Source organism: Urtica dioica, chromosome 8 (genome assembly GCF_054948205.1).
Source record: "Urtica dioica subsp. dioica isolate 48M chromosome 8, U.dioica_male_clone48M_v1_H2, whole genome shotgun sequence".
Lineage (NCBI taxonomy): Eukaryota > Viridiplantae > Streptophyta > Magnoliopsida > Rosales > Urticaceae > Urtica > Urtica dioica.
The window spans coordinates 30,880,666-30,906,760 of record NC_142763.1 but is presented as its reverse complement, the minus strand read 5'-3'; the positions used below and the strand labels follow the sequence as shown (position 1 = coordinate 30,906,760).

The 26,095-nt window shown below is 38.8% G+C and overlaps 3 protein-coding genes across 3 annotated transcripts; 2 read left to right on the top strand and 1 right to left on the bottom strand.

The window, feature by feature from the left end:
- The first annotated feature begins 4,077 nt into the window (after positions 1 to 4,077).
- On the top strand, positions 4,078 to 10,828 carry LOC149389155 (uncharacterized). The gene is made up of 4 exons (XM_089622574.1): positions 4,078 to 4,158; positions 9,222 to 9,323; positions 9,407 to 9,872; positions 10,761 to 10,828. The coding sequence occupies exons 1-4, from the start codon at positions 4,078 to 4,080 to the stop codon at positions 10,826 to 10,828; spliced, it is 717 nt and encodes a 238-aa protein (XP_089478700.1).
- A 157-nt stretch (positions 10,829 to 10,985) lies between these two features.
- LOC149389154 (uncharacterized) lies at positions 10,986 to 14,285 on the bottom strand. The gene is made up of 5 exons (XM_089622573.1): positions 13,920 to 14,285; positions 13,237 to 13,409; positions 12,367 to 13,039; positions 11,667 to 11,900; positions 10,986 to 11,429 (listed from the first exon to the last, which is right to left on the bottom strand). The coding sequence occupies exons 1-5, from the start codon at positions 14,283 to 14,285 to the stop codon at positions 10,986 to 10,988; spliced, it is 1,890 nt and encodes a 629-aa protein (XP_089478699.1).
- A 4,272-nt stretch (positions 14,286 to 18,557) lies between these two features.
- LOC149389153 (uncharacterized) lies at positions 18,558 to 19,001 on the top strand. The gene has a single exon (XM_089622572.1). The coding sequence runs from the start codon at positions 18,558 to 18,560 to the stop codon at positions 18,999 to 19,001; it is 444 nt and encodes a 147-aa protein (XP_089478698.1).
- The last annotated feature ends 7,094 nt before the right edge of the window (positions 19,002 to 26,095 follow it).

The following is a 26,095-nucleotide window of genomic DNA, read 5'->3' as shown; positions in this document are numbered from 1 at the left end:
AAGTGCACGTAGGATCGCGGCAAACCACATGGATATACGTTCTAGTAGAGCCTCTGGTCTTGTAACTGAAATGATTTTGAATCGCAAACAAGCTCAAATGCATTTGCAATGCTTTTTTGTCAACCCATGCGCTTCAGAAGACGCATCGGATTCACCAGAATAAATGCTCTCACCCGATTCATCACCTTCATCGCTGCCGCGCTCATTACCCATCTCATGTAAGGCTGGAGTGGAGTCTTCTAGGAGTTGGTCTTCTCGAGGTGGTTCGACTGCAACTCGTTCTTGTGGAGTTAGGAGTTCTGCAGGTTCAGCTTTTGCACAACCACTCTTGACTGTGTTCGGAGTTGAACCCACACGCGCAGTGTCATTTTCTTCGCCCAAAGGTAAAATATCCAAAACCAGGGAGAATTTCCTTGTATCCGATTTCTGTTTCCAAATGTGCAAATAACAAGCCAAACTCATGTCAGAGTCAATCGTTACAGGTTTTACCGCTCCTTCAGTTTCGTATTTAACATTCAACCTATGTATTTCTGGATTCAACTTCCCCTCTGAACCCACAAACAATAATTTCATAAAATCTTCGTAGTTTATCGTCGGCGGTATGAGCAATGCATGTGTAACACCGGCTTGGTAATAGTCGTCTCTGAGCCATACACCGCTATGCTTGACGAACGTAAAAATATCTCCTTTCATAACTGCACATCAAAAATCTGAAACACGACATGTCACTAAACGAATACATGCAGATTTCACTAATTAGGTAACATGTCCCTAAGTCTTCAAATCATTGACTCAAGTATATATCACTAATCACATAACAATGTCACTGCATCTTCAAATAGTTTCTTGTACATGTCACTAATAAACTTACATGTCATTACATCTTCAAATAATTCCCTCTTGTACATGTTACTAATATATACTGATGTCACTAATCAATAAACAGGTCACTAAACCTAAAACAATTAACTACATGTACATGTCACTAATATACAATGATTTCACTAATCACCTACCCCGACACACTAACATGTCACTAATAAAGAAACACACAAAATCAATTATACGTGTCGTTCACCATAAATCTGCTACAGACCTCATCACGGGACTGCGCCCTCGACGGACCTGATCAATTATACGCCACGACTCGAAGTTTGCAGATCCTCGACCTAGGGGAACAGAGGTTTACAGATTCAGAGGATACGACGACGGACCTGTTATGGCAGCGATGACTCCGGTCGAGAAGGGAACCTGGAGTGAGAGAGAGAGAGAGATCCACAACAGCGATGATTCCGAGAGGAAGAGAGATGATTACGTGGACTGACAGAAAAATCGAACACTCGGAGCGAGAATGGAAGCAGGGCGAGAGAAAGAGATCCACCACCGAGACGTGATTCCGAGAGAGAAGGGAAGCTTTGCTGGACTGAGATGTGAGCTGGGAAAAAAATTGGGGGTGAGATAGGCTCAGTGAACGGGGTAAACAAAGAGAAAGAGAAAGAGATAGGTTGCTAAGGGTATAATAGGTAAAAGTTTATTATCTCTCATTTGACTTAGGGTATGGTTTTTTTGACTACTCTTAGTTTGGTAAATATTTGAAAAAATAGGAAATTGGAAATCTCCCTTAATTTACTCTTAGATAAGGAAATCTCCCTTTAATATTTGAGAAAAATGACTAATATACCCCCTTTGATAACTTTTTTCTCATTTGCCACACCAAAAGTATAATTTGGACAAATATACAAATAGGCCCAATGCAAAAGTACAAACTTGTCCTCCTTTTTTTTCTTTATCTTATTTCCCCTCTTTCTCTTTTCTGTTTCCATCTTCACTTCACCTTCTTTACTCTCTCTCTCGCTCTCTCTCCATCTTCGACCTAACCTGTGTAAAAAAATAGGGATTCGTGAGGCGGCAGTTACTAAGTCGACGGCGAGGGTGCGACGAGAACTAGAGGTGGGATCTCGAGTCGGAAATGGCGGAGATGAGCAATCGAAAATCGTCGACGATGATGATAAAGTTCTGATCATCGATTCCGTGGAGAGAGCCAAAGTGGCGATGGAGTTTCAGCTCCATTGAAGCTTTTGGCGAAGAGTTTGAAAATGAAGGCGATGGAGTTTCAGCTTCGGTGAAGCTTGAAGAGACCGGCGACGAGGAGCGCGATAAGCGAAGGTTGGCGAGGAGGGCGATGATAGTTTCACAATAACTGTTGTTGTGCCGGCGAAGATTGAGCGGCAGAATCGAGATTGTATTCGTCCTTTCCCTCGTCGCCATCGTGCCCTTCAATGTCACCGGAACCCCCTTCATCCGCCGACTCTGGCGCCGACCGCCTCTCTGCCACCGATCGTTCTCCCCAGCCTGGTCCATCACCGTCGAAGCCTCCGAGCACTTCTTCCGAATGTTTTTTTCTTGGGTATGTCAATGATGATTTGTTCATATTTTTATTTTTTGAAAAAAAAATCATAGGGCGGATATGGACAAGAGGCGAGCTTTAGAAGTTTCGGTTGGAAGAAGAGCGGAAGAAGGAGAACGTGGATAAGACATGAAAAACGAGATTGTCACATTCAGTGATGATGATGATGATGATGATTATTATTATGATGCCATTAATGGGGATGAAGATGAAGAAGTTGACAAGTTCTCTTTCTAGTGAACCAAAGGGTATATGCATAATAGATTGTTGTTTAATTTTAGGGAAATTGCCACAACTACTACCAAATCACTAACTTTTTCCAATTTCCCACCAAAACCATAATTTGGCCAAAAATGCCACTAACTCAAATGTACAACTACCCTTTTACCTCCACTTAAATATTTCTTACAACCCACACCAACTCTCCATATCTCACTCATATCTCATTAATACATGAGACTTAATACATTAAGAGATCCCTGACTCTGTCTCTCTCTCTCTCTCTCTAAAACCCTCGGCGTCTCTACCCCCACGGTCACGCAGAGCCAAACGCCTACAAGACCCAAACGCCTACGAGACCCAAACGCCCACGAGACCCAAACGCCCACGAGTTCGTAGTCCAAGACCAGCCCGCGCCTACGAGACCCAAACGCCCACGAGTTCGTAGTCCAAGACCAGCTTGCCCACAAGGTTTGTCTCGCATTTCTTCATTTCCCATAAATTTCGTGGTTCAAAAAGTTCAAGTTCTATGTCATTTTGATAGTTTAAAGAGATTCAAATGTTCTGTTTGGTCTCTTTCTCGCACCAGCTCTCTAAAACCCGAGGACCCAAACGCCGACGAGACTCAAACGCCGACGAGATCCAAATGCCAAACTCAAAACTCCAGATTTAGTCCAAGATCAGGTCGCGCACAAGGTTTGTTTCGCTTTTTAGGATATTGTTTGGGATATTGTTTGGGTATGTTAAGAATCTTCAGAGTTCATCAGTTGTTTAGGATATTGTTTGGATGAACTTTGTGGTTAAGATTTTAGGATATTGTTTGGGTATGTTAAGAATCTACAGAGTTCATCAGTTGTTGACATTAGATGTCAACAATGGACGTCCATTGTTGACATCTAATGTCAACAACTGATGAGAGAAATTGACATCTAAACTCTAGAGTTCACTCACCAGTTGTTGACATTAGATGTCAACAATGGACGTCCATTGTTGACATCTAATGTCAACAACTGATGAACTCTGTAGAGTTTAGATGTCAATTTCTCTCATCAGTTGTTGACATTAGATGTCAATAATGGACGTCAACCGTTGACATCTGAAATCAACAAATAATGAACGTTGTTGATACTAATATGCAGAAATGTCAAAAAAACACTCCATTGAATCTCTGGTGACAACCTATGACGACTTCGAGCCCCGAAAGAGAAAATGTTCTAAAAATGAGGTACATTTTGATGCCAAGCAAAGCTGATTTTCGGTTATTATTTTTTATGATTGTAGACATTCATACCTATAATTTTAGACAATTACTAAAATTGTAGTCAATTGATGTTAATAAGGCAAGCGGATCGGAACTTGGTGATGCACAACTCACGGAGTTTCAAATGAGCCAAGCTGAGTACATATGGTACTTGGATACTTTTTGTAGTGAGACTGAATCGGGTCCGATCATGTGTCTCGAAAGGGTTATGAAAGAAATCATCGGAGACGACTGGGGGATTCAGTTGAAGGAAAAAGGAGATTTTATGGAAGTCGTGCCCAAGGGGACACGACTGTTTATCACTACTACAAATTAACATATTGGGTGCGGAAGGGTATTAGGTGCGACATGTCGCACCTAAAAGTCGCACCTAAGCTAATATTAGGTGCGACTTGTCGCACCGGATACTCTACCAGATGATAAAAAATTTCGCTAATTTTAAGTGGTATCCGGTGCGACACTGTCGCACCGGATATGTTTTTGTCGCACCTAATGCCATTAGGTGCGACATTGTCGCACCTAATACTAATAGGTGCGACGGTTGTCGCACCCAATAGTTTTAAAATTCGAAGTTGCCAGCCATATTCCCCCTAAATTTTTTGGGTTTCGGATTTCATATCCGGTGCGACATGGGGTGCGACATGTCGCACCGAATATGTGTATTAGGTGCGACAGTGTCGCACCTAATAGGTTTAGGGTATTATACATACCCGAGACTCCTTCTTCCTTACCCGAGTTTCAAATCTATCTGCATATCTCCCTCTCTCTCAATCTCACTCTCTCTCCGACAAGCCTCCACTCGGCCTTTCTCCGGCAACTTGCGTCCCCTCCGCCGTGAATCTCGCCGTCCTCCAAGGTACGCCTCACTCTCTCTCTCTCTCTCTCTCTCTCTCTCACCCTCTCTCCGTCAATCTCACTCTGTCTCTCTCCGACCAGGCCCAACCCACCCGACCTCAGTCGAAGCCCTCGAAGACCGAAACCCAACGCTCCGGCCTTGCTCCCCGGTACTTCACCACCTCGCTCCCTCCTCGAACACCGCCATCGAGAACGAAAACCGAGAGCCCCGACTCCGTTAGCACACGCGTTCGTCCTCTCTCGGACGAAAACCGAGTCTCCTCAACCACCACTTGTCCCGTTGAACTTCGAGCCTCCCAAATCCGTGGGTAATGATACGCCTCTGATCACTCTCTTCTCTTTCTGCTTTAATACTCCATCCACTGCTTCATTTCATTTCCACAATAATAAGTTTCTCATTTGTTTTTCTACAGTTTTGCTTATTCCTTATTCCTTGCATATCACACTCTTTATATATATATATATATATATATATATATTTATATATATTATAATCCCTAAAAGGCGTATCATTACCAAAACAGGAACTAAAATAACAGTGATCAACATGTGAAAAAACAACGTTAATACTGTGAATGACAAATAATTCTTGCAGAATGAATATTGAGTTAAACAAATTAGGATAGCAAGACAATATTTAATTCTTTTTCTATTATTAAGAAAGAATAACAATACTCTGCAGGTCGGAGCGCCGCCGCAGGACCATCACCTCGAACGGCCTCAGCCCTCGCTCACGCACAACAGCCCTCGGCCCAGCCCCCGGCCCAGCCCTCGCCGCAGCTTGGTCACTCGCAGCCCCGCGTCATATCTCAGTGCCTCGTCGTCGCCTCGGAAAAAGGTTAGTTATTTGTAATTATTAATATTTTTAGATTATTTAATATTTTTAGATTATTTCATATAGATTAATTAGTAATATATATGAAAATATAACTTTGATTAGATGTTAACACGTTTAATTAATTAATTAATTAGTAACATGTTTAGTTAGATTAATTAGTAATATATATGAAAATAGTAACATGTTAGATTAGATGATAATATAACTTTGATGAAAATAGTAGCATATAGTAATAGTCAATTTTTTTTAATAATGTGTAACATGTTAGATTAGATTAATTAAGTTAAAAGTAATATATTAAATTAATTAGTAACGTGTTTAGTGTAATTTAATGTAATTGTAACATGATTTGTTTAAGTTGATTGCAATTTGTTGAAAATTTGGTTAATTAATTAATTTAATACTTTTTTAGTTAGATTAATTAGTAATATATATTAATATATTTTAAAATGAATTAGTAACATGTTAAATTTAATTTAAACTTATTGAAAATTTATTGCAATGGAGCTACGGAGGTTCAATTTAGTATTTAGTATGTTAATAAGATAGTCTTGGTTGGTTATATATATGTTTTTTTTTAAATTGCAGATTTTGGTTAGTCAATATTTTAGGGGAAACTCTGCCGAATTTTCGGTAGAATAAAACGTATTTGTCAAGAAAATTAACTCTTTTGATAATATATTTTAACGAATTAACTAATTTGTCGAAATTGGTTAACTCGTTAATGAAATCAGTAGTGAATTTGTATATATTAACGAATTCTAACCATTTTTCAAAATTAATACATGTCAATCACAATTTCTCTTTCATTCTTACAAATTCGCTCTCGAATCTTTCAAATATTAACGATCCACTATCAATTTCCTAACAATTCATCACTCTCAATTTCATAATAATTCACTCTAAATTTCAAATATTAACGATTCACTCTCAATTTTACCTCTCAATTTCCTAATAATTCATTCTTACAAAATGAATTCTAACGATTCAGTTTTATCTCCCAATTTCCCGTCTCATTCAGAAGAATGTCAAATCCAAGTAGGGACTGGATTACCGAGAACAATCGGTTGAGTTTACAGTATAAAACATGGGTTAACGAGTTTATCCGCGTTGCAAGCAGACTCTCGAACGAAAACGGTCATTATCGTTGTCCTTGTAAGTCTTGCAATAACGTGAGATGTCTGGACATCGGGGTCGTAAAGAATCACCTTTTGAACAAGGGGTTTACTCCGGGATACACCGAATGGTATCATCACGGCGAACGTCGAATGGTAGAAGATGCCAGCGAGACTAACCAAAGAGGAGTCGGTGGATTGCACGATGCTCTCCATGATATAATGGATCACGAGGGCTTCGACAATTTTACGGATCCGACTCCGAGTGAAGTGCGTGCAGATGAGCAAGTGGAAGATTTGTTCGCTGAGTTGGAAGCAGAATTGTACCCTGGGTGCAAAGAGTTTTCGTCTTTGTCGTTCTTGGTTTCGTTGATGTACATCAAAGTCACGAACCATTGGACGAACAAGTCGTTTACAGAATTGTTGCAGCTCTTGAGGAAGTCTCACCCAATTGGTAATCGAATTCCGGAAATACACTACGAGGCAAAGGCGAAGCTGAAGCGTTTCGGCATGGGATACGATATGATCGACGCGTGCATCAACAATTGTGTGTTATTTCGAAAAGATCTCGAGAAAGCTGAAGTGTGCCCAATTCGCAATGAGAGCAGATGGAAGCCAACCGGGGAAGAATGTATCACAAAAGATATTACGATACTTTCCCTTGAAAGATCGATTGAAGCGATTGTACGCTTCTCGACACACGTCGCTTGAGATGCAGTGGCATGAACGAGATCGCGTCAAAGAAGAAGGCGTTTTGCGACATCCTGCAGATGGAAGAAGGCGTACGTCTGGGACTAGCTTCTGATGGGTTCAACCCGTTTGGGGAAATGAGTCTAGCGTATAGTATGTGGCCCGTGGTACTAACTGCGTACAACTTGCCATCTTGGTTGTGCATGAAAAAAGAGTACTTGATGCTAACGCTTTTGATACCTGGACCGAGCTCACCTGGAAAAGACATGGACATGTTTTTAGAACCACTAGTTGAAGAGCTGAAAGAATTGTGGGATAATGGATTCCAAGTGCGAGACGGGGCGAACGATGAAGTGTTTCGGTTGCGTGCCGCGCTTCTATGGACGATAAACGACTTTCCGGCTCGATCGTATTTGTCGGGATGGAGTGGCCAAGGGTATCTTGCTTGCCCCACGTGCTTCAACTTTTACGGTCGAATGGAAGACGTAATCGTGCTGAACTATACACATAACTGTCGTGTCGTACTGTTCAAATGCATATGGTATGGTGACAAGTACAATGCAGGACGTATAGTGCACGTTGATAAGACCACCGGAGCAACGAGTTCGTATACCGCCAAAGAGTGGTTTACAGAAGAGCCGTTTATACTCGCGACTCAAGCGAAGCAAGTGTTTTACATCTAAGATCTCGTTAAGGGTCGCAAATGGGAAATCGTTCAGGAATGCAATCAACGTGGGATATGGGACATTCCTGAAGTTGATCCGACCACTTCAGCATCGATTCCATTGACAATAGAATTGTCAAATATCGACCGTCTTAATCATCGACACGAAACTGCTACGGCCGAGCTTGTTAATGTCGTTGAAGATGATGAAGAAGTGGATGAAGAAGATGAGGCGCTTGCCGTTTTTGAGGGAGACGATGTTGATGTTGATACTAACATTACATCGAGTGACAACGATGAATGACTAACACCATGTAATAACCGTAGTCGTCGAATAGTAATTACATAGTAATTAAAAATACTAACTACAATTCATTTTGCAGGATGTCTACTTCAGGTCAGGACCCATTAGGAGGAGAGCGTGACCCCCCGCAGATGCCGAGGAAGAAGCGGGGACCAACGATTGGCGTCGTTTCTGCGAGAGCTCGTGTTGGGACCCCTGGAACGAACACAGTTCGCTACGATCAGACTGCGCAGGCGTTCTACCAAGACGTCAGGGAGCAAAATCTGTTGATCGGGACGTTCCAAAATCGATTAGGAAACCAGATCAAGAGTACCATTCCAGTCGACCTCCCAGACTGGAATCATGTGCCTGCGCAGAGTGTGGCGGCTCTTATGAACTCGATTCATAATGAGTATAACTTCGTTTATGAACATCCCGAGAGTGGCGAGCTTGTGCCTGCAGATCCTATTCGCAACGAGATTGATATGGCTATCATTCACGATGCGAAGAGGATGCGCCGTGGCCAGAAGTCGAGGTTGTCGCAGCTCTTCTTCAAGACATTTTGCGGGAGTAAGGATCTCGCTAAAAATGAAACTCCCGAAGGCTACAACCAGGAAGCCAGGTTGAAAGCAATAGAGACGTTCGACTCACCGGAGCATAAGGTATGAGTTGAACTTTCGATGGTTATTCGAATTTCTTAAAATTAAACTTAACGAATTTATGTCTTGCAGGCGAAATCTCTCCGCAACCGGGAAAATTCGAAGATGAAGAAGACGAAGGCGAGACAAGGGTCGCTTAGTTTTTTTGGTCATCGCTCGAGGAACGTAAGTCTCTTAATATTAATATGCAATATACATGTGGTACATATTTTAATGTTGAAAAATTACAGCGAAGGGAAGATGGGAGTATAGGCTCGGCTTTAGCGATATGGTTAGAAAAACACCAGGACGCTAAGGTATCGTGGACGACGGACTTCGCGAAGACGCAATACGTAAGTTAATTTTTTTTTATTTACTATATTTAATTACTTTATTTCTTCTTATCTAATAAGTTTTTTGTGGTTTTATTTTGAAGGATCAAGTCACCGCCCAGACGATAGATATTTTGCGGCAAGCGGAGGAGCAAAACATCGTGATCTCCCAAGAAGATGCGGAGATGTACGCGATGCGCGATGTTTTGGGAGTGCGCAGAGACTGGGAAGTCGGTTTAGGGCCTTCGATCCCAAGGTCATCGTTGGGTGTTGCCCAAACGCTAGATGGAGGCTCGTCAAGTTCGTCATCTCAGACCGATCCATTGGTTGCCGAGATGCGAGCTCAGATGGATGCCCAACAAGCCGAGCTGCAAGTGATGCGGCAACAGATCGCCTTCCTCAGCCAGCAGCACAACCAGCCTCCCACGACTCCTCAACCTCCGCCTGCATCGCAACCAGGTGGGACGGATCAGCAGACGCCAGGTTCCACGCCGGGTTCTACGCCTGGTTCTATGGATTACTTACGAGACCGTCCTTACGGAAGCGGCGGAACGAGCGGCATCGCGTCAGGCAGCGGTGGACGAGGACGCGGAAGCGGTTCTCGAAGTTCTGGCAACTTATTCGGTAGAGGAAATTCTACTATCGATAAGTTTTATAGGAAAAAAAATTAGGAATTCATTTTTTTCGCTTTTTTTGGAAAGAATTTTTATTTTTAAATAAGAATTCTATTTTCAGAATATTATTTCTAATTCATTTAGAATTTTGTTAATTAATTTTTATTTAATTTTAAATGAATTTTAATTTACTTTTTTAATTTTGTATTTTTTTTAAATTTAACAAACATATTCGGTGCGACATTGTCGCACCGAATACCATGGCGCGAACATATTCGGTGCGACCATGTCGCACCCGATATGTATTTACCCGTCAATTTTATAAAATTTGGCAGGAAAATAGGTGCGACTTTAGGTGCGACATGTCGCACCTAAAGGTGTACTTATTAGGTGCGACATGTCGCACCCAATACCTTCTGCGACGGGTTATCCGGTGCGACGCTGTCGCACCTAATAAACTTTTAGGTGCGACATTTGAAGCATTGGGTGCGACATTCGTCGCACCGGATAACGTATTTTGTCCTAGTGTATGCTGAAAACTCAGAGAGAGGAACTTCTCTATTATAAGAGGATGAGGATCAACAAGAAATGACTCTGACGATGAATTCCCCACATCATTGGTCTAAACTTCGTAATATTTAATAAATTTGTGTATGGGTTTTTGTATGACTTGAATGCTTGAAACTGCTTAATATGTCTATTTACACTATGTCCCTTTTATATATGTGTAATGTTGTGAATTGCATGCCTAAGTGAAGAACTAAATTTAAATTCATCCACTAGATGTCAACAGTTAACTTCAATTGTTGACATCTAATGTCAACAATTGACATCAATTGTTTAGTTCCCTCACAACTAATGGAGAACAATAAGAAATCACAAACAATTGTTGACATCGGATGTCAACAATAGACGTCAACTGTTGACATCTAGATGTCAATAGTTGACGTCTATTGTTGACTTTAGATGTCTAAAATCTGCATACAAGTCGGAGATTACAAATAAATTTCTCAATAAACTAAGAAATCAACAAGAGTCACTACTGAGGAAATCACAAAGAAGTATGAAATTATTGCGTGGACAAAGGAGTAGCACTATTGCATGTTTGACGATTGTGGCCAATTTGTCCGCAACGCGTACACTTGCGCCTAATAATGTCCTCACCTTGAGAGAGTATTCTTCTCTTTTTGGGCCTACCGGCGGCACGTGCTTTGTGTTGAGGCGGAAGAACTTTGATATTCTCCACCTCGGGGGGAATATTCCAACTCGAAATGTCGTCATGAGGATGATGTACACCTGCGTAGGTTGCCCGCAAATACTCCGTAGAGTAGAACTCGGAAACGTAGTTCTCAACTTGACGGTTACGTACTCGACATGCTGCGATTGCGTGTGGACAAATAAAATTATGAGCCTGCCATCGCCGACATGAGCATGTCCTCTCTTCTAAATTAACAACATATACAATCCCCTCTCTGTCTACGACCTCAAACTCGTCGACTGAAGATTGCCTCACCTAGTAGAAAACATAACTTCATCAAAATCATGTACAAAACATGAAACATACAACAATTGTAGACTTTACCTCCATTCGAACAGCGTATGCAATGTACTTGTCTGCTTTGGCTTGGTATACTTTTGTCAGGAGCGTGTTTGTTTTTGCCGCAGCATCTCGACGTTCATAAAACCATTTCATACTTCTCTCTCACAGCCAATCCATCAACTTCGAAACTGGAAATTGTCTGACTTTTACATTTAATGCATTCAATGCTTCCGCGTTGTTGTTCGTCATGATACCGTACCTCTTTCTCCTGAACATGCATCGTGCCCACCTTTGATACCCGACATCATTAGCTAAGTATCGTCGTATTTCGGGATTTTCAGCGTCCAACATGACCATGAAACTTTCAAATTCCCGATGAGTGTATGCCTTCGAGGCACCGTAAAATTTCCACTTCACCTCCTTCGTAATCCCCTTGAAAGTAGTCTTCAAATTACCGTGAAGATGGTAGGGATGGCATTTTTACCCGAAACCCGTTAGCCCGTCCGTTACCCAGTCTTAACGGGTCGGGTAATACCCGTTCAAAATGAGTTAACGGGCTAACGGGTAGTATTTTAGCGGGTACGGGTCGGTAGCGAAAATGTTAAACCCGCCCCGTTAACCCGCTAACCCGCCCGTTAATTATTTTTATGGAAAAAAACTTGATATTTTTTTTAAGAAAACATTAGATTTTATCATAATGAGTAGGTTGTTGTTTTGATTCTTATTAAAAATTATTTTTTTTTATTTTTTTTAAACGGGTTAACGGGTTAGCGGGTGCTCAATTTTGGCACCCGTCACCCGGCGGGTATACCCGTTACCCGCTCCGTTGGGAAAACCAGGTTAACAGGTATTTTAATAGGCGGGTACGGGTACCGGTATTGGTCTACCCGCTAAAACCCGTACCCGTTGCCTTTCCTAGAAGATGGTACATGCAAAAACCATGATCACAGTTCGGAAATACAGTCTTGATGCCATTGATTATGCCAGCGTGCCTATCACATACAAATACTTGCTCTTCCCGTTCCCCAATTGCATCTTTCAATTTGGCGAAGAAGTAAATCCAAGTTTCGTTAGACTCTGAAGGACCAATACAGTAGGCTAGTGGAAAAATTTGTTTGTTTCCGTCCATCACACACGCCGTATACAACGTTCCTTTGTAATAGTTCTTCAAATGAGTACTATCGACGGTAATCACGGGTCTTACATACTTCCACCCCGTTCTCCATGGGCCGAGTGACATGAAAAAACTAATAAATACGCCGCCCTCACCAGTGAAGAGGTCAAATAAAGAACCTGGATTCTTAGTCTCGATCATGTACCTTAGCTTAGGTAAGAATGCGTACGACTCCATGGAATTGCCGTAGAGGGACTTTAGAGCCTGCTCTCTGGAACGCCAAGCTTTTTTGTAAGACATAGACACCCCGTAATCCATTTGCATGTAGTTCATTATCTCTTTCGGTTTGCACATACCCACGCTTGGATCAATACACTTATGCTTCACAACCTCTCCTATTAAAGTACTCGTTGCTTGCGGGTGACGTCCTTGTCTTACGTTCAGGGCACAACTGTGGTCGTTGTTGAACCTAAAACATGAAAATTACAACAAACTTAGTTTCAACATTAATGTCAATTGTTGACATCAGATGACACCAGATGTCAACAATTGACACCAGATGTCAACAATTGACATCAGATGTCAACAAATGACAGTAGATGTCAAAAAACAGAGATCTAATTACAGTATTTCAATTTCATACATAATTCAACAAAGCGAGTTTACCTTCTAATTTGGAAAATGGGCGTGTTAGCCTTTCTCACGGCCCGGAAAGCCCAATTACAATGCTCTCCCAGACAAACAACATGCAATGTGTTTTTGTCCGAGTTCTTTGTCTTATACGTGAAGTTGTTGTTTATAGCGAACAACATCAAGTGTTTCTGTAAAGTCTTTTTATCCTTGTACAATGCATGTCGCTCAATAAATACGGGGGAATGACCATATAAAATAATAGCATCATCCATGTTTGCGTCATTCCTAGTAGATGAACTTGGGACGCTCTGTGAATTCGGCGTAGACGGTGATGAAGGACGGGAGTTTTGTGAGGGTGTAGGAGGGGAGTTGCATGGTGGAGGAGGGGATCGTGGTGACGGAGGGGAGTTGCGTGGTGGAGGAGGGGATCGTGGTGGAGGACGAGAATTGCGTGGTGGAGGAGGAGAGTTTCGAGGGGAGTTGCGTGGTGGAGGAGGGGATCGTGGTGGAGGACGAGAGTTGCGTGGTAGAGGAGGAGAGTTTCGAGGGGAGTTGCGTGGAGGAGGAGGAGAGTTTCGTGGTGGAGGAGGGGATCGAGAATTTATAGGTGGAGGCGAGTTTCGTGGTGGAGAGCATTGTCTATTTTGTTGTTGTTGTCGTTGTGTCTCATAGTCTAACAACCTTAAGTCATCCAATCCGAACGTACCACGAATTACCGAATCAGGAGTTGGAACCGAACCACACCCCTCCTCGGGCATGGATGGCATGTCGGAAACTCTTCTAGGCGGGTTTCCAACGCAACCACTATCACGGCTGTTGCAAGTGGATCCAACCCCTGGAGAATCGAGCCCGGATGGAATTTCATTTATTTCCAATATCAATTGTAATTTCTCTGTGTCATCTTCTCTCCTCTTCCTCAAATATAAATAACCTTCTAACGTAGCGTCGTTGGTTATCTCAACAGGTTTCATGGCACCAGCCATCGTGTATGCAACACCAATGGTATGAGTGGATGGTGATTTGCCCAAATTCGCGTAAATGATTTGCATCAAACTAGCGAAGTTAACTTCATACGGCACCATGATTCCGAAAGATCCATTCTCATGATAACAACCAGGTTCAACCCAAGTTCCACTGTGCTTGAATAATAAATAAATAGCCGCATCACTGCGTACAAAAAGCATAGGCATAGTTATTAATTATTTGTTGACTTCAGATGTCAACAGTTGACGTCCACTGTTGACATCTGAAGTCAACAATTGATGAACTCTGTTTTCATACTAACTGGTGAACATACCCAGACCAAACAGAACATTTGAATCTCTTTAAACTATCAAAATGACATAGAACTTGAACTTTTTGAACCACAAAATTTATGGGAAATGAAGAAATGCGAGACAAACCTTGTGGGCAAGCTGGTCTTGGACTACGAACTCGTGGGCGTTTGGGTCTCGTAGGCGCGGGCTGGTCTTGGACTACGAACTCGTGGGTGTTTGGGTCTCGTGGGCGTTTGAGTCTCGTAGGCGTTTGGGTCTCGTAGGCGTTTGGGTCTGCGTGACCGTGGGGGTAGAGACGCCGAGGGTTTTAGAGAGAGAGAGAGAGAGAGAGAGAGAGAGAGAGAGAGAGTCAGGGATCTCTTAATGTATTAAGTATCATGTATTAATGAGATATGAGCGGGATATGGAGAGTTGGTGTGGGTTGTAAGAAATATTTAAGTGGAGGGTAAAAGGGTAGTTGTACATTTGAGTTAGTGGCATTTTTGGCCAAATTATGGTTTTGGTGGGAAATTGGAAAAATTTAGTGATTTGGTAGTAGTTGTGACAATTTCCCTTAATTTTATGACTTGCTTGGAACAGATTTTTGGTATCTATGCCTTTTTTTTTTTAAGTTGTGTTTTCAGGTCCTTTGTTACTAATGATATGTTTAATTTAGAATTCATTCTTTTTTTTTTCTTTGTTTCTCTTCTTCTTATTTTTTTTCTTCCTTGTATACATATGCCATTGGTGTTGTATTTTTTTAGTTATTGATTCTTGAAACACCTCTTGTTAAAACATTTGTTGATTTTTTAGGTGTTTGGTGAAATGCTTGAACCATTTACATTTTGAATTAATTTATATCAATTTACATTATATATTAGGTGTTTGATGCAATGCTTGAACCATTTGATTTTTCAGCTTTGATTTTTTTAGCATAAATAGTGAAGAAATCGTGTCCTCTATGTCAACAATTCATGTCGATTGTTGACATATATGTCAACAAATTGTGCCGATTGTTGACAGCCATGTCAACAAATTATTTCAGTCAACAGACCAACAAACTTTTCAGTATTATCATCTGTTGACATAATGTCAACAAATCATGTCATTTGCTGACATCTATAACAACAAATCAAAAAACCTTCCAGTGTTATTATTTGTTAACATGTACATGTCAACAAATTGTGTCACTTTTTGACATATATGTCAACAAATCGTCAAACAAACCCGGATTTAAAAACAAAACCAGAGATCTTGCAAGACTCAGAGGAAAAAAAAAGTAAAAAAAAAGAAAAAAAAAAAGAAGAGGGTAAAAATGGATAAAAAATTATTATCTCTCCTCCTTTTACTAGTATTTTTGTCCAAATTATGGTTTTGCTGCAACATGAGAATTGGATTATGAAATGATAGTATATTAGTCATTTTCTCTTAATATTTTTGACATGCATAAGCATAACAATGTATGTCAATATGAGTGTAAATTTGACATCCATTAAATTCTATTAGGGCAAGGTTGAAAGTAGATCGGTTCAGTTCGGTTTTGGATTCCAAATCTGAATTTTCTATTTTAAAATTTTGGTCTAATAATCCGTCCAGTTTAGTCCAAAATTAAAATTCGGTTATCCGAATATTTGGTTATCCAGTATATACAATTTTAAGATGAATTTTCAAAACTCGTTTATCTAATTCTTTAAAATTCGGATCCAGTTTAAAGAAACCGATTATCCAAGTCTTAAAATCCATAATCAATTTGAAACTAGTTTTTAAATCCATACCCGATTATAAAATTATTATAATGATCAAAATCCGAATAAAATGAATCATACAATCGTAGTGTGACTATTTATTTTATTTTTAATAAAAAATAATCAGCTATATATCCAATATTTAACAATTTTTTTTAATTTAAAATTTATATCATGTCCAGGTTTTGAAATTGGATCGGTTATCCGAATATGAATTTTTGTTATATGATGTGGTACCACCGATTTTTTTTATTTTGGATCGATTTAGTTATCGATTTTATCCGATTTATGGTTCGTTTTTGTAGAACCCTAGATTCTATGTCAATTTACTCATAAATATTGTGGATACACTAATTTTTTAACAAATGTAATTTAATTGATTGAACTTTTTTTTTTAATTCTAACAAAATATATCAAATACAAGTGATGACAATTGTTTTTGCGATATAAAATTATGCCTCTTTTTTTTTAACACTTGTGAGAATTTGACTATACAAAGTAAGTAGACTTAAAAAAAAGGTTAAATTTAGGCTTTCATTTTTCATAACGAAATTAAAGTACATTCTTATTATTTTGTAGGACTCGGAGTAAATTTAGGCGTCGACACTAGAAGGAACTAAAATTCCTAGTTTCGACTGACCCAAAAATACTTATAACTTCCGTTTCGGGATTATAGCTTGATCTTGGATTTTTGGTTTCGTGTTTAGATCGAAATTAATCTAGTTCCGACCACCCAAAACTACCTACCAAATTTTTTAGTCAGAACCGGGATTGTACCGTTTGACCTTTTGATTTTATTTATTTATTTATATATATTTTTAAACAAAAAGGGTCATCAGATGTCTTTTACAAATGAATTAGGAACGGTCTTTGACGATGGAGGCAAAAGAAAAACCATTTTTTCATTTTTTAAATTTATTTACTTGGAACCAGAGAGGTGAAAAATTCCCATTCAAGGAGGACGTAACTTTCGGTTTTTATTTGCTGGAACATACCGTTCTGGCCAGGACCAAAAGCGGTATTCAACTAGAACTCGAAGGGAAGTTTTGATTGAAAGCCCAAATTTGACATGGAGACAAATAGAACTGTTTTTTTTCGTATCACGTTTTGGACGTGTAAAATATAATATATATAATAAGTGACAAAAGACAATAAGTGACATAAATGTCTCCTTAGAATTACAGCACTTTTAACAACAACCTCTCGTAATATAAAATATCGATCTTTTTTCCCCTTAGTGTCATGGTTTTTGTCATTACACTCATTCTGTCTATATTGAAGCCAAAATGCTAGTTAAATAGTCACCTTTTGATCATGCGAGACAAAAATAATTGAAGCTACGTAGTCACCCTTAGTTAACATTAAAAATAATAATAAATGAAACAAAAACATAAACATTTATATATATATATATATATATATATATACACACACACACACAACAAAAACACACATCACCCATTCACCGTTCTTCTCTCTCGGTCTCTCGTCCAAGCTCGTCCAATGTGAAATAAATATAGAAGTTGATGAACCCTTGGTGTCTGATTGAGTTTATCATGATCGGAAGAATTTGCAGCCACCTTTGAGTAAAATAGGAAAAAAAAAAAGATAAAACTGTTATTTTCATAGCCTCACTGATTCGAATCAAAACAAACAATAATAAACTCACTTTTTTCTTGTAGCAACTCATGAACTTTGTACCAGGGTTTAACGGATTGTACTCCACAATTGAACAACTTGTGACCCCTTGATGAGCTTTGACGAATCCGACTTGCAGAGTTGGCGTGAGATGAGCTTCGATATCAACTTGCAAACGAATATTTGTCTCTCATTACCACAGACTATTGATGATGTGAAGAAGATGACGAACAAACACGCAAAAGACAAAGAGGAAGAAAGGAGAATTAGGGATTTCAATTTTAGGGCTTTCGGCTTTAAATTTTAGGACTTTTAGCTTTAATTGTTTTTTTAGGTTTTATTTAAGGCTGTCTTCATGTTTTTAATATCAAGCCGAAATTGATATATTGAGTATTTATTAAGGTCTAAGACCTGCACATGTCATTTAACATAGACAAAGCTAACAACGGTACTAAACACTATTAGGATATACAATATACAGTCAGCACTCAGTTATGTTATTGGTTAGTCTGTTAACCAATCAGTTAAAAGTCCCACGTGTAATAACTGATTGGTTAAATATCTCTTGTAATATATATGCGTTCAAAATGCTCAGTCAAATAAAGTCAAACCATTCCAAACAGAATTCTCTTTTTCTTGATTTGGTATCAGAGCTCAGTTTTTCTCTCTTTCATACCCATTTTTTTTCTTCGCTCTCAAGATCGAAGCTCTATCAATGGCGTCTTCCCTACCAGCTGGTTTCTCCTCATCTCCGATCTCCGCTTCTCAGTCTCAACAGTACCAGCAAGTCACGCCTCACATCAATCCATTGCAGCTCAAACTCGACCGGAATAATTTTCAATTCTGGACGACACAAGTCCTCTCCACAGCGAGAGCTCACGGACTCGATGGCTTTCTTCTCGGAAAGGTCTCGTGTCCAGAGTCAACAATGGCGTCAACTGGAATCAACGGCGAAGTAACTCAGATTCCGAATCCGGAGTTCATTCTCTGGACGCGATTGGATCAATTTCTGCTTTCGTGGTTGTTCTCCTCGATTTTTGAAGCCATGCTAGGTCATGTCAATCGATGCACAAGCTCCGCGGCCGTCTGGTCAACTCTCCAAGCCGCGTTTCAGAAGAATTCAAGAGCTAGAGTCATGCAATTGAGATTCCTACTTTAGACACAGAAGAAAGGAAATCTCTCGATTGACGATTTCGTTCTCAAAATGAAGAACATCGCTGATAATCTCAGCTCCGTCGGCTCTGTCATCTCCGACGATGAGTTAATCCTCTACATTCTTGGTGGTCTAGGTCATGAATATGAGTCTGTCGTAGTCAATTTGACGACTCGATCTGACAAAGTTTCACTGCAAGAAGTTCAGTTCGCGTTACAGTCTCAAGAAATGAGGATCGAGTCACAATCCTCGGCGTTCAACTCCGATCCATTAACGACTCCAATGGCGAATGCAGCGTATCGTCGTGGCGGACACGACCACTCTTCTCAGAACACAAGTGGTACTGGATCTGGCTCAAATGGAGGTCGACGTGGTCGCGGCCGCGGCGGACGAAACTCCGGTCGAGGAAACAGACCTCAATGCCAGCTTTGTGGTCGCATTGGTCATGTTGCTGTCAAATGTTTCCACCGGTTCGATGTTACATTCCAGGGAGCCCAAGCCAGTCAAAGCTCTCCTCAGCCAAACAACAACAACAATCCTCAAGCCTACACAGGAGCGGTCAACGAGTCAAATGGCGGTCAAGAGTGGTATCTCGACAGCGGTGCAACAAATCACATCACGTCTGAGATCAAGAACCTGTCCGTGAGCAATGACTATACTGGTAAGAAAAAACTGGTTGTAGGTAATGGTTCTAAATTGTCTATTTCACATATTGGCGACACTACCTTTAAGCTTGACAATCACACTGAAAACCTCAAACTCAAAAATGTTCTACATGTCCCTCAAATCACCCAAAACCTCTTGAGTATTTCACAATCCACTCGTGACAATAAAATACTAATCGAGTTTTTTTTATGACAAATGTCTTATCAAGGACAAGGCAACTCAGAAGGTGCTTCTGGAAGCCATTCTTAAAGACGGTTTGTATCAGCTTGATTTGAACAGTTTATCAGCTCATCTCAGTGGTTTGAAGCCTCAAATTCATGCTTTTGTGTCAAGTTTACAAAATCCTCTGTTTTCTTTCCATTGTGCTAAGTGTAATTTTTGTTGTTCGAGTCAAAATTCTTGTACATGTAATCAGTCTAGTATTAAGTGCCTAGTTTGTACCACAGCTAGCAATTTGTCCTCTACAACAAATGTAAATCTTTGGCATAACAGACTAGGACATCCCTCAAAAGCTATTCTGGATCATGTACTCAAGTCTGTAAACAGCAATCTTTCAATAAATAAACTCAATTTTTGCTCTGCGTGTGTTTCTGGTAAATTACATCAATTCCATTTCTCTCCAACTGATTTGAAAACCACAGCACCTTTTCAAGTTGTTCATTCAGATTTATGGGGTCCATCCCCTGAATTTTCGACAGATGGTTTCAAATATTATGTTCATTTTGTTGATGATTTTACCAGATATACTTGGGTTTTTCCTTTAAAACTAAAATCAGATACTTGCCAAACTTTTCTCAGATTTTTTAACTTTGTCCAAACACAGTTCAATACCAAAATCTTGTGTCTTCAGTCAGATTGGGGTGGATAATTCAGACCTCTAACTCCTATTCTCAACAAACTAGGTGTGCAATTCAGGCATCCTTGTCCAAAAACTCATCAACAAAATGGTAAGGCAGAAAGAAAGCATCAACATATTATTGATCTTGCTTTAACTTTACTAGCCTAAGCCAACTTGCCTTTAAAATTCTGGTGGGATTCTGTAGTGTCATATGTCTTTCTTATAAACATAACTCCAACCACATGTCTCAATCTCAAGTCCCCTTTTGAAGTCCTTTTCACAAGAAAACCTGATTACAAGTTCATGAAAGTTTTTGGGTGTGCCTGTTTTCCATTCCTACGTCCATATCAGAGTCATAAATTCAGTTTCAGGTCTTCTAAATGTGTGTTTTTTGGGGTATAGTCCATCTCATCTTGGGTACAGGTGTTTGCACAGTTCTGGTAGAGTTTACATTGCCAGAACAGTTGTCTTTGATGAGTACTCTTTTCCTTATGATGAACTGTTCAAACCAAAAGAAACAACCAATGCACAGTCAGCACCTCTACCTATGCCTTTTCCCTTTACCCAGCAAGTTACTCACTTACCTCCACAACCACATACCCTTAGACCACATACAACTTCACGTGACCAACAGTCTGACACACAACCTGCTTCCTCATCACCACTTCCCACAACCACAAATTATTCTCAGCAAAATGACTCACAAATGTCCATTGTACCTTATCAAGAGCCTGACCCTGCATCCACTTTAACCCTCAGCAGACCACAAAATGCCCATCCCATGATAACTAGAGCAAAATTAGGTATCCACAAACCTAAAGCTTTACTGGTAGTGGCTTCTTTGTGTGATTTAGAACAGGAACCAGGTATAGCCAGGGAAGCACTACTTGATCCAGCGTGGAAAGAAACCATGGACTTGGAGTACAAAGCGCTGCTCAGGAACAATACGTGGGAACTGGTGCCTTATGATGACAGCATGAATATTGTGACAAACCGATGGGTTTTTCGGGTTAAACACAATGTTGATGGATCAGTAGAGAGATTTAAAGCACGACTCGTGGCTCGAGGATTCCAAAAAAACGCAGGCATAGACTACTTTGAGACGTTCAGCCCTGTAGTTAAGCCATCCACAATCAAAGTTGTATTCACATTAGCTATCACTTTTGGTTGGGACATCCAGCAAATCGACATAAATAATGTCTTTCTCAACGGAGAACTGAAAGAGAAAGTCTTTATGAGCCAACCAGAAGGGTATGTTGATAGTCAAAAACCTGGTTTTGTGTGTAAATTGAAGAAAGCGCTTTATGGGCTTCGTCAAGCACCACGTGCCTGGTATGATCAGCTACATCAAGCTCTTGTCAAGTATGGCTTCAAAAGCTCCACTGCAGACACATCTCTCTTCATCTATCATCGAAACTCCATCACCATCTATCTTCTAGTGTACGTCGACGACATTCTTGTCACCGGCAACGACTCCAAGTTTATTGCCCAAGTCATCACAGACCTTGACAAGTCGTTTACATTAAAGAGTCTTGGTCAAGTCAGTTTTTTTTGGGGTTTGAAGTTACGCGAGATAGTTCGTGCATCTATGTGACTCAGCAAAAGTTTGTCTGTGACCTGCTCAAGAAAGCTAACATGTCCGATGCCAATCCATGTCCAACACCAATGTGTCCCGGCATCAAGCTCAGTAAGCACGATCCAGATCTCTTCGACCAACCCACAACGTATAGAAGTATCGTTGGGTCCCTGCAATACTTGACTATGACCCGGCCTGACATAGCTTTTGCCGTGAATAAGCTAAGTCAATATCTTCAAGCACCAGCAATGGCTCACTGGAATGCTTGTAAGAGAGTTCTCCGTTACTTAGCTGGCACCTCGACACAAGGTCTGAAGTTTGAAGCTGCACCGAGGCTCAATCTGGTTGCCTACACTTATGCTGATTATGCCAGCAGTGTTGATGATCGTCGATCAACGACTGGTTACTGTGTGTATCTAGGTACAAGCCTCATCAGCTGGTCCTCCAAGAAGCAGGACGTGGTCTCAAGAAGTAGTACAGAGTCCGAGTATCGTGCTTTATCTTCCACAGCCTCAGAGGTCGTTTGGCTTCAATCGTTATTCAAAGAACTTGGTGTTGCTCTTGATTCCGATCCCTTAATAGTTTGGTGTGATAACATGGGTGCAAGTGCTCTAGCGTCAAACTCAGTGTTTCATGCTCGAATCAAACACATAGAGGTCGATGTTCACTTTATCCGTGAGAAGATAGCTGCCAAGCTCATTGAAGTCAGATATGTACCCACAGAGGAACAAATTGCTGATTTCTTTACAAAACCTCTGACCATACCTCGCTTCGTTCATCTGTGTTCCAAGCTCAACGTGGCTCAGCCGGTTTAGCTTGCGGGGGGCTATTAGGATATACAATGTACAGTCAGCACTCAGTTATGTTATTGGTTAGTCTGTTAACCAATCAGTTAAAAGTCCCACGTGTAATAACTGATTGGTTAAATATCTCTTGTAATATATATGCGTTCAAAACGCTCAGTCAAATAAAGTCAAACCATTCCAAACATAATTCTCTTTTTCTTGATTAACACTAATGCTAAATATTTTTACTGTAAAAGTAAAGTAATGGTATTTAAGTAATGGTCCAAAAAGATAGAGTATTTGTACCAAGGATTGAAATTTCGTGGATTTCGGTCAGAAATCGTAACGGAATCCATGTTTTTGAAAGTTCCGGTACCGATATGTACAAAATCGGAATTTTCTTTGGATTTCGATGAAATCCTTCCGATTTTCGTCATTTTCTGAGTAATCTTCCCACTTTCTGGTTGTCTTTTAGGCGAAGACTCACTGCATTTCGACATAAATTTACTAGTAAGTGGTCAAATCCTGACAATTCTTAAAATCTAATTCATTATATTTAGTGTTTTTCATGGAATTTGCTGTTAGTTTTTTTTTTATGATTTAGTTCAAATTCTTAGTTTCTAAATTCATTATTGTGTTTAATTGGAGTTCGTATCCAACTTTTTGGTTACATCTGAAAATAGAGTATAGATTTGAATGTGTTTTATAGTTTTTTTTTATGTTAGATTAGTTAAAGAATATAAAATTTTATGTATAATTAGTTGATTTTTTTAACATGAATATTATCATTATTTTGATATTGTATTTTGTATTGTACTATGTTATTACGTTTGTGTTGGGTTTTTGTTGAACTATTACTGTATATATATATATATATATATATATATATATATATATATATACATATTTTTTTTCATTTTTATCCTATATTATATATGATTTTTTTTAAAAATATTTATTCACTACATTCCTCTCGGTAAGTATGACATTTGACGGTATTTCTCAACGGTAACGGTAACTTCGACGGCATAATTTACTCTTTTTTTTTTGTATTCCACGGTATGTCATTGACTTACCACTGGATACCAACAAAATCTGATTCCCGAAACGATAACGGTAATAGTATTTAATAACCTAAAATTAATAATACACCCCGTGAGAAATTCCAAGAGCCACCATTTGTCGCTTTGAAAGGTCAACCTAAGCAGGGAATGGAGCCAATATACCTTTGAAAGATCACCGTTAGATATATCTGAAATAATAGCTAGTTTACAAACTTTACATGACCACATATTTAAATATGATATTATACTATTAATAATAAAATTGAAATTATATTATTATTATTGTTTTATAATTGTACTTATATATGCATATTTTTGTTCAGAACCATAGCGCTACAATATAGAGTATAGAGTGACAGATTGTGAGGGTTAAGACTTATAAGCGAATATATGTTTAAAATCATACATCAAAAGAAATCTAGAAAACTGAATAATAATAATAATTTTAATAATAATCATAATAGATTTGTATCCATTTTTAAGATGTATTCTCTTTACTATTATCGTTGTAATAAAAGATTTAAAGTTTTAGAAATAATACAAAATATGTAATATTATGGCCAAGGTTTAAAATATCGTTACAGATACCCATATCGAAGTTCTGATTTTACGGATATATTGAGTATCGACGGATACTCTATAATAATTTCAATACCGATTACCGATTATATCGGTGATATATCGATGATATGTCGTTTACCGACGGATATATTGACAGAAATCATATAACAAATAGATATTTTTAAACAACTAAAAATATATATGTCTTGGAATCCAAATTATGAAAATACAAAATTAAATACTACAAAGTTCATGATAAGAAAGAAACTTAAAGACATAAAATAATTCCCAAATGCTACAAATTAAAGAAGACAACAAACTTTCAAACTCCGAATCTGTTGTAGGTTGAGTGTCGAGGCGGTTGAAACGTATGAGGTTAAACCAGCTGACCTTACCGAAAAATATATCGACAAATATCTTATAGCAAAATACTATTAAAGATCTAATATATATATATATATATATATATATATATATATACATATATATATATATACATATATATATATACACACAAACACTAACATTTAATTTATTTTCAATAAATAAAAGCTTAAACATTTCAATAATTTGTAATATTATTTAATAGTTATTACAACTTAAAAGTATGATAAATTATTTTTGGTAATTAAATAAAACTTACAGCTATGTATAGAAAACATTTTAATAAAAAGAAAGTGTATCATAAGTTATGTGTGTTTATATCTCATTGAAGCAAAAAATCCCACATTGCTTAGATACATGAATGATATGGGTTTTCATCTACAATATATACAAAGATGGATCAGTCATTCAATCATCAAAGCCTTGCATTGGCTATTGTACCCAGCTTTAAAAGCCCATGTAATATGGCGATATTTTAATGATATCGTCGACATAGTCGATATTTTGATGATTTTTAAATTAAACGATTCGTTTTATAATCATTTTACTACCGAAGTAACTTCGTTAACGTTATATTGTCGATATTTTGAACATTGGAAATAACACAAATTAATAAAGATTATTAGTTAAATATATTAGTTATAAATATGACCTAAATCGCTCACTGGTCTAACTCCGACCAATCGCTGAATTTTATAATAAATATACTGTGATATAAATTCTTGTATATATATATATATATATATATAAGAGAAAGAGACTTTCTCTGCTGTTCTTAATTTGTCTCAAAAATGGAATAATAAAAAATATTTAAAGCTATGAAAAATTAAATACCTTTAAAATTTACATATTAAAAAATTAGCTTAACTTTGTAATAATTTAATATTCAAACAAAATTTTAAAGATGTGTAAAACAAATATAGCCTCTCCCCAGCTTTCTATATTTATGTTCTTTTATTCTAATTGTTCTTATTTCAGTTAATTGTTGGAGCTAATTTCATTGTCCCTTTTATATACATCTAATTATTTATATTAAACAACACAATACTCTTTTTTTATCGGGTGTCTCCGAAGAGACACACATACTCTTTTTTTTGTTATTAAACCAAACAATAACGCAAATCGGAGAGAGAGAGAGAGAGAGAGAGAGAGAGAGAGAGAGAGAGAGAGAGAGAGAGAGAGAGAGAGAGAGAGAGAGAGAATGAGAGAGAGAATGAAAAAAATCT

What these genes read in the sequence shown, in the direction of transcription:
- LOC149389155 (XM_089622574.1), top strand. Translation starts at nt 4,078, where the DNA reads ATGTGTCTCGAAAGGGTTATGAAAGAAATCATCGGAGACGACTGGGGG. An exon ending in AAAAAGGAGATTTTATGGAA is followed by an intron (nt 4,159 to 9,221) that starts GTCGTGCCCAAG and finishes GAAAAATTACAG; the next exon opens with CGAAGGGAAGATGGGAGTAT. An exon ending in ACTTCGCGAAGACGCAATAC is followed by an intron (nt 9,324 to 9,406) that starts GTAAGTTAATTT and finishes TTTATTTTGAAG; the next exon opens with GATCAAGTCACCGCCCAGAC.
- LOC149389154 (XM_089622573.1), bottom strand. Translation starts at nt 14,285, where the DNA reads ATGGTGCCGTATGAAGTTAACTTCGCTAGTTTGATGCAAATCATTTAC. An exon ending in CGGTTCCAACTCCTGATTCG is followed by an intron (nt 13,410 to 13,919) that starts GTAATTCGTGGT and finishes GCATTGTACAAG; the next exon opens with GATAAAAAGACTTTACAGAA. An exon ending in TGTACCATCTTCTAGGAAAG is followed by an intron (nt 11,901 to 12,366) that starts GCAACGGGTACG and finishes GGTAATTTGAAG; the next exon opens with ACTACTTTCAAGGGGATTAC.
- LOC149389153 (XM_089622572.1), top strand. Translation starts at nt 18,558, where the DNA reads ATGGCGTCTTCCCTACCAGCTGGTTTCTCCTCATCTCCGATCTCCGCT.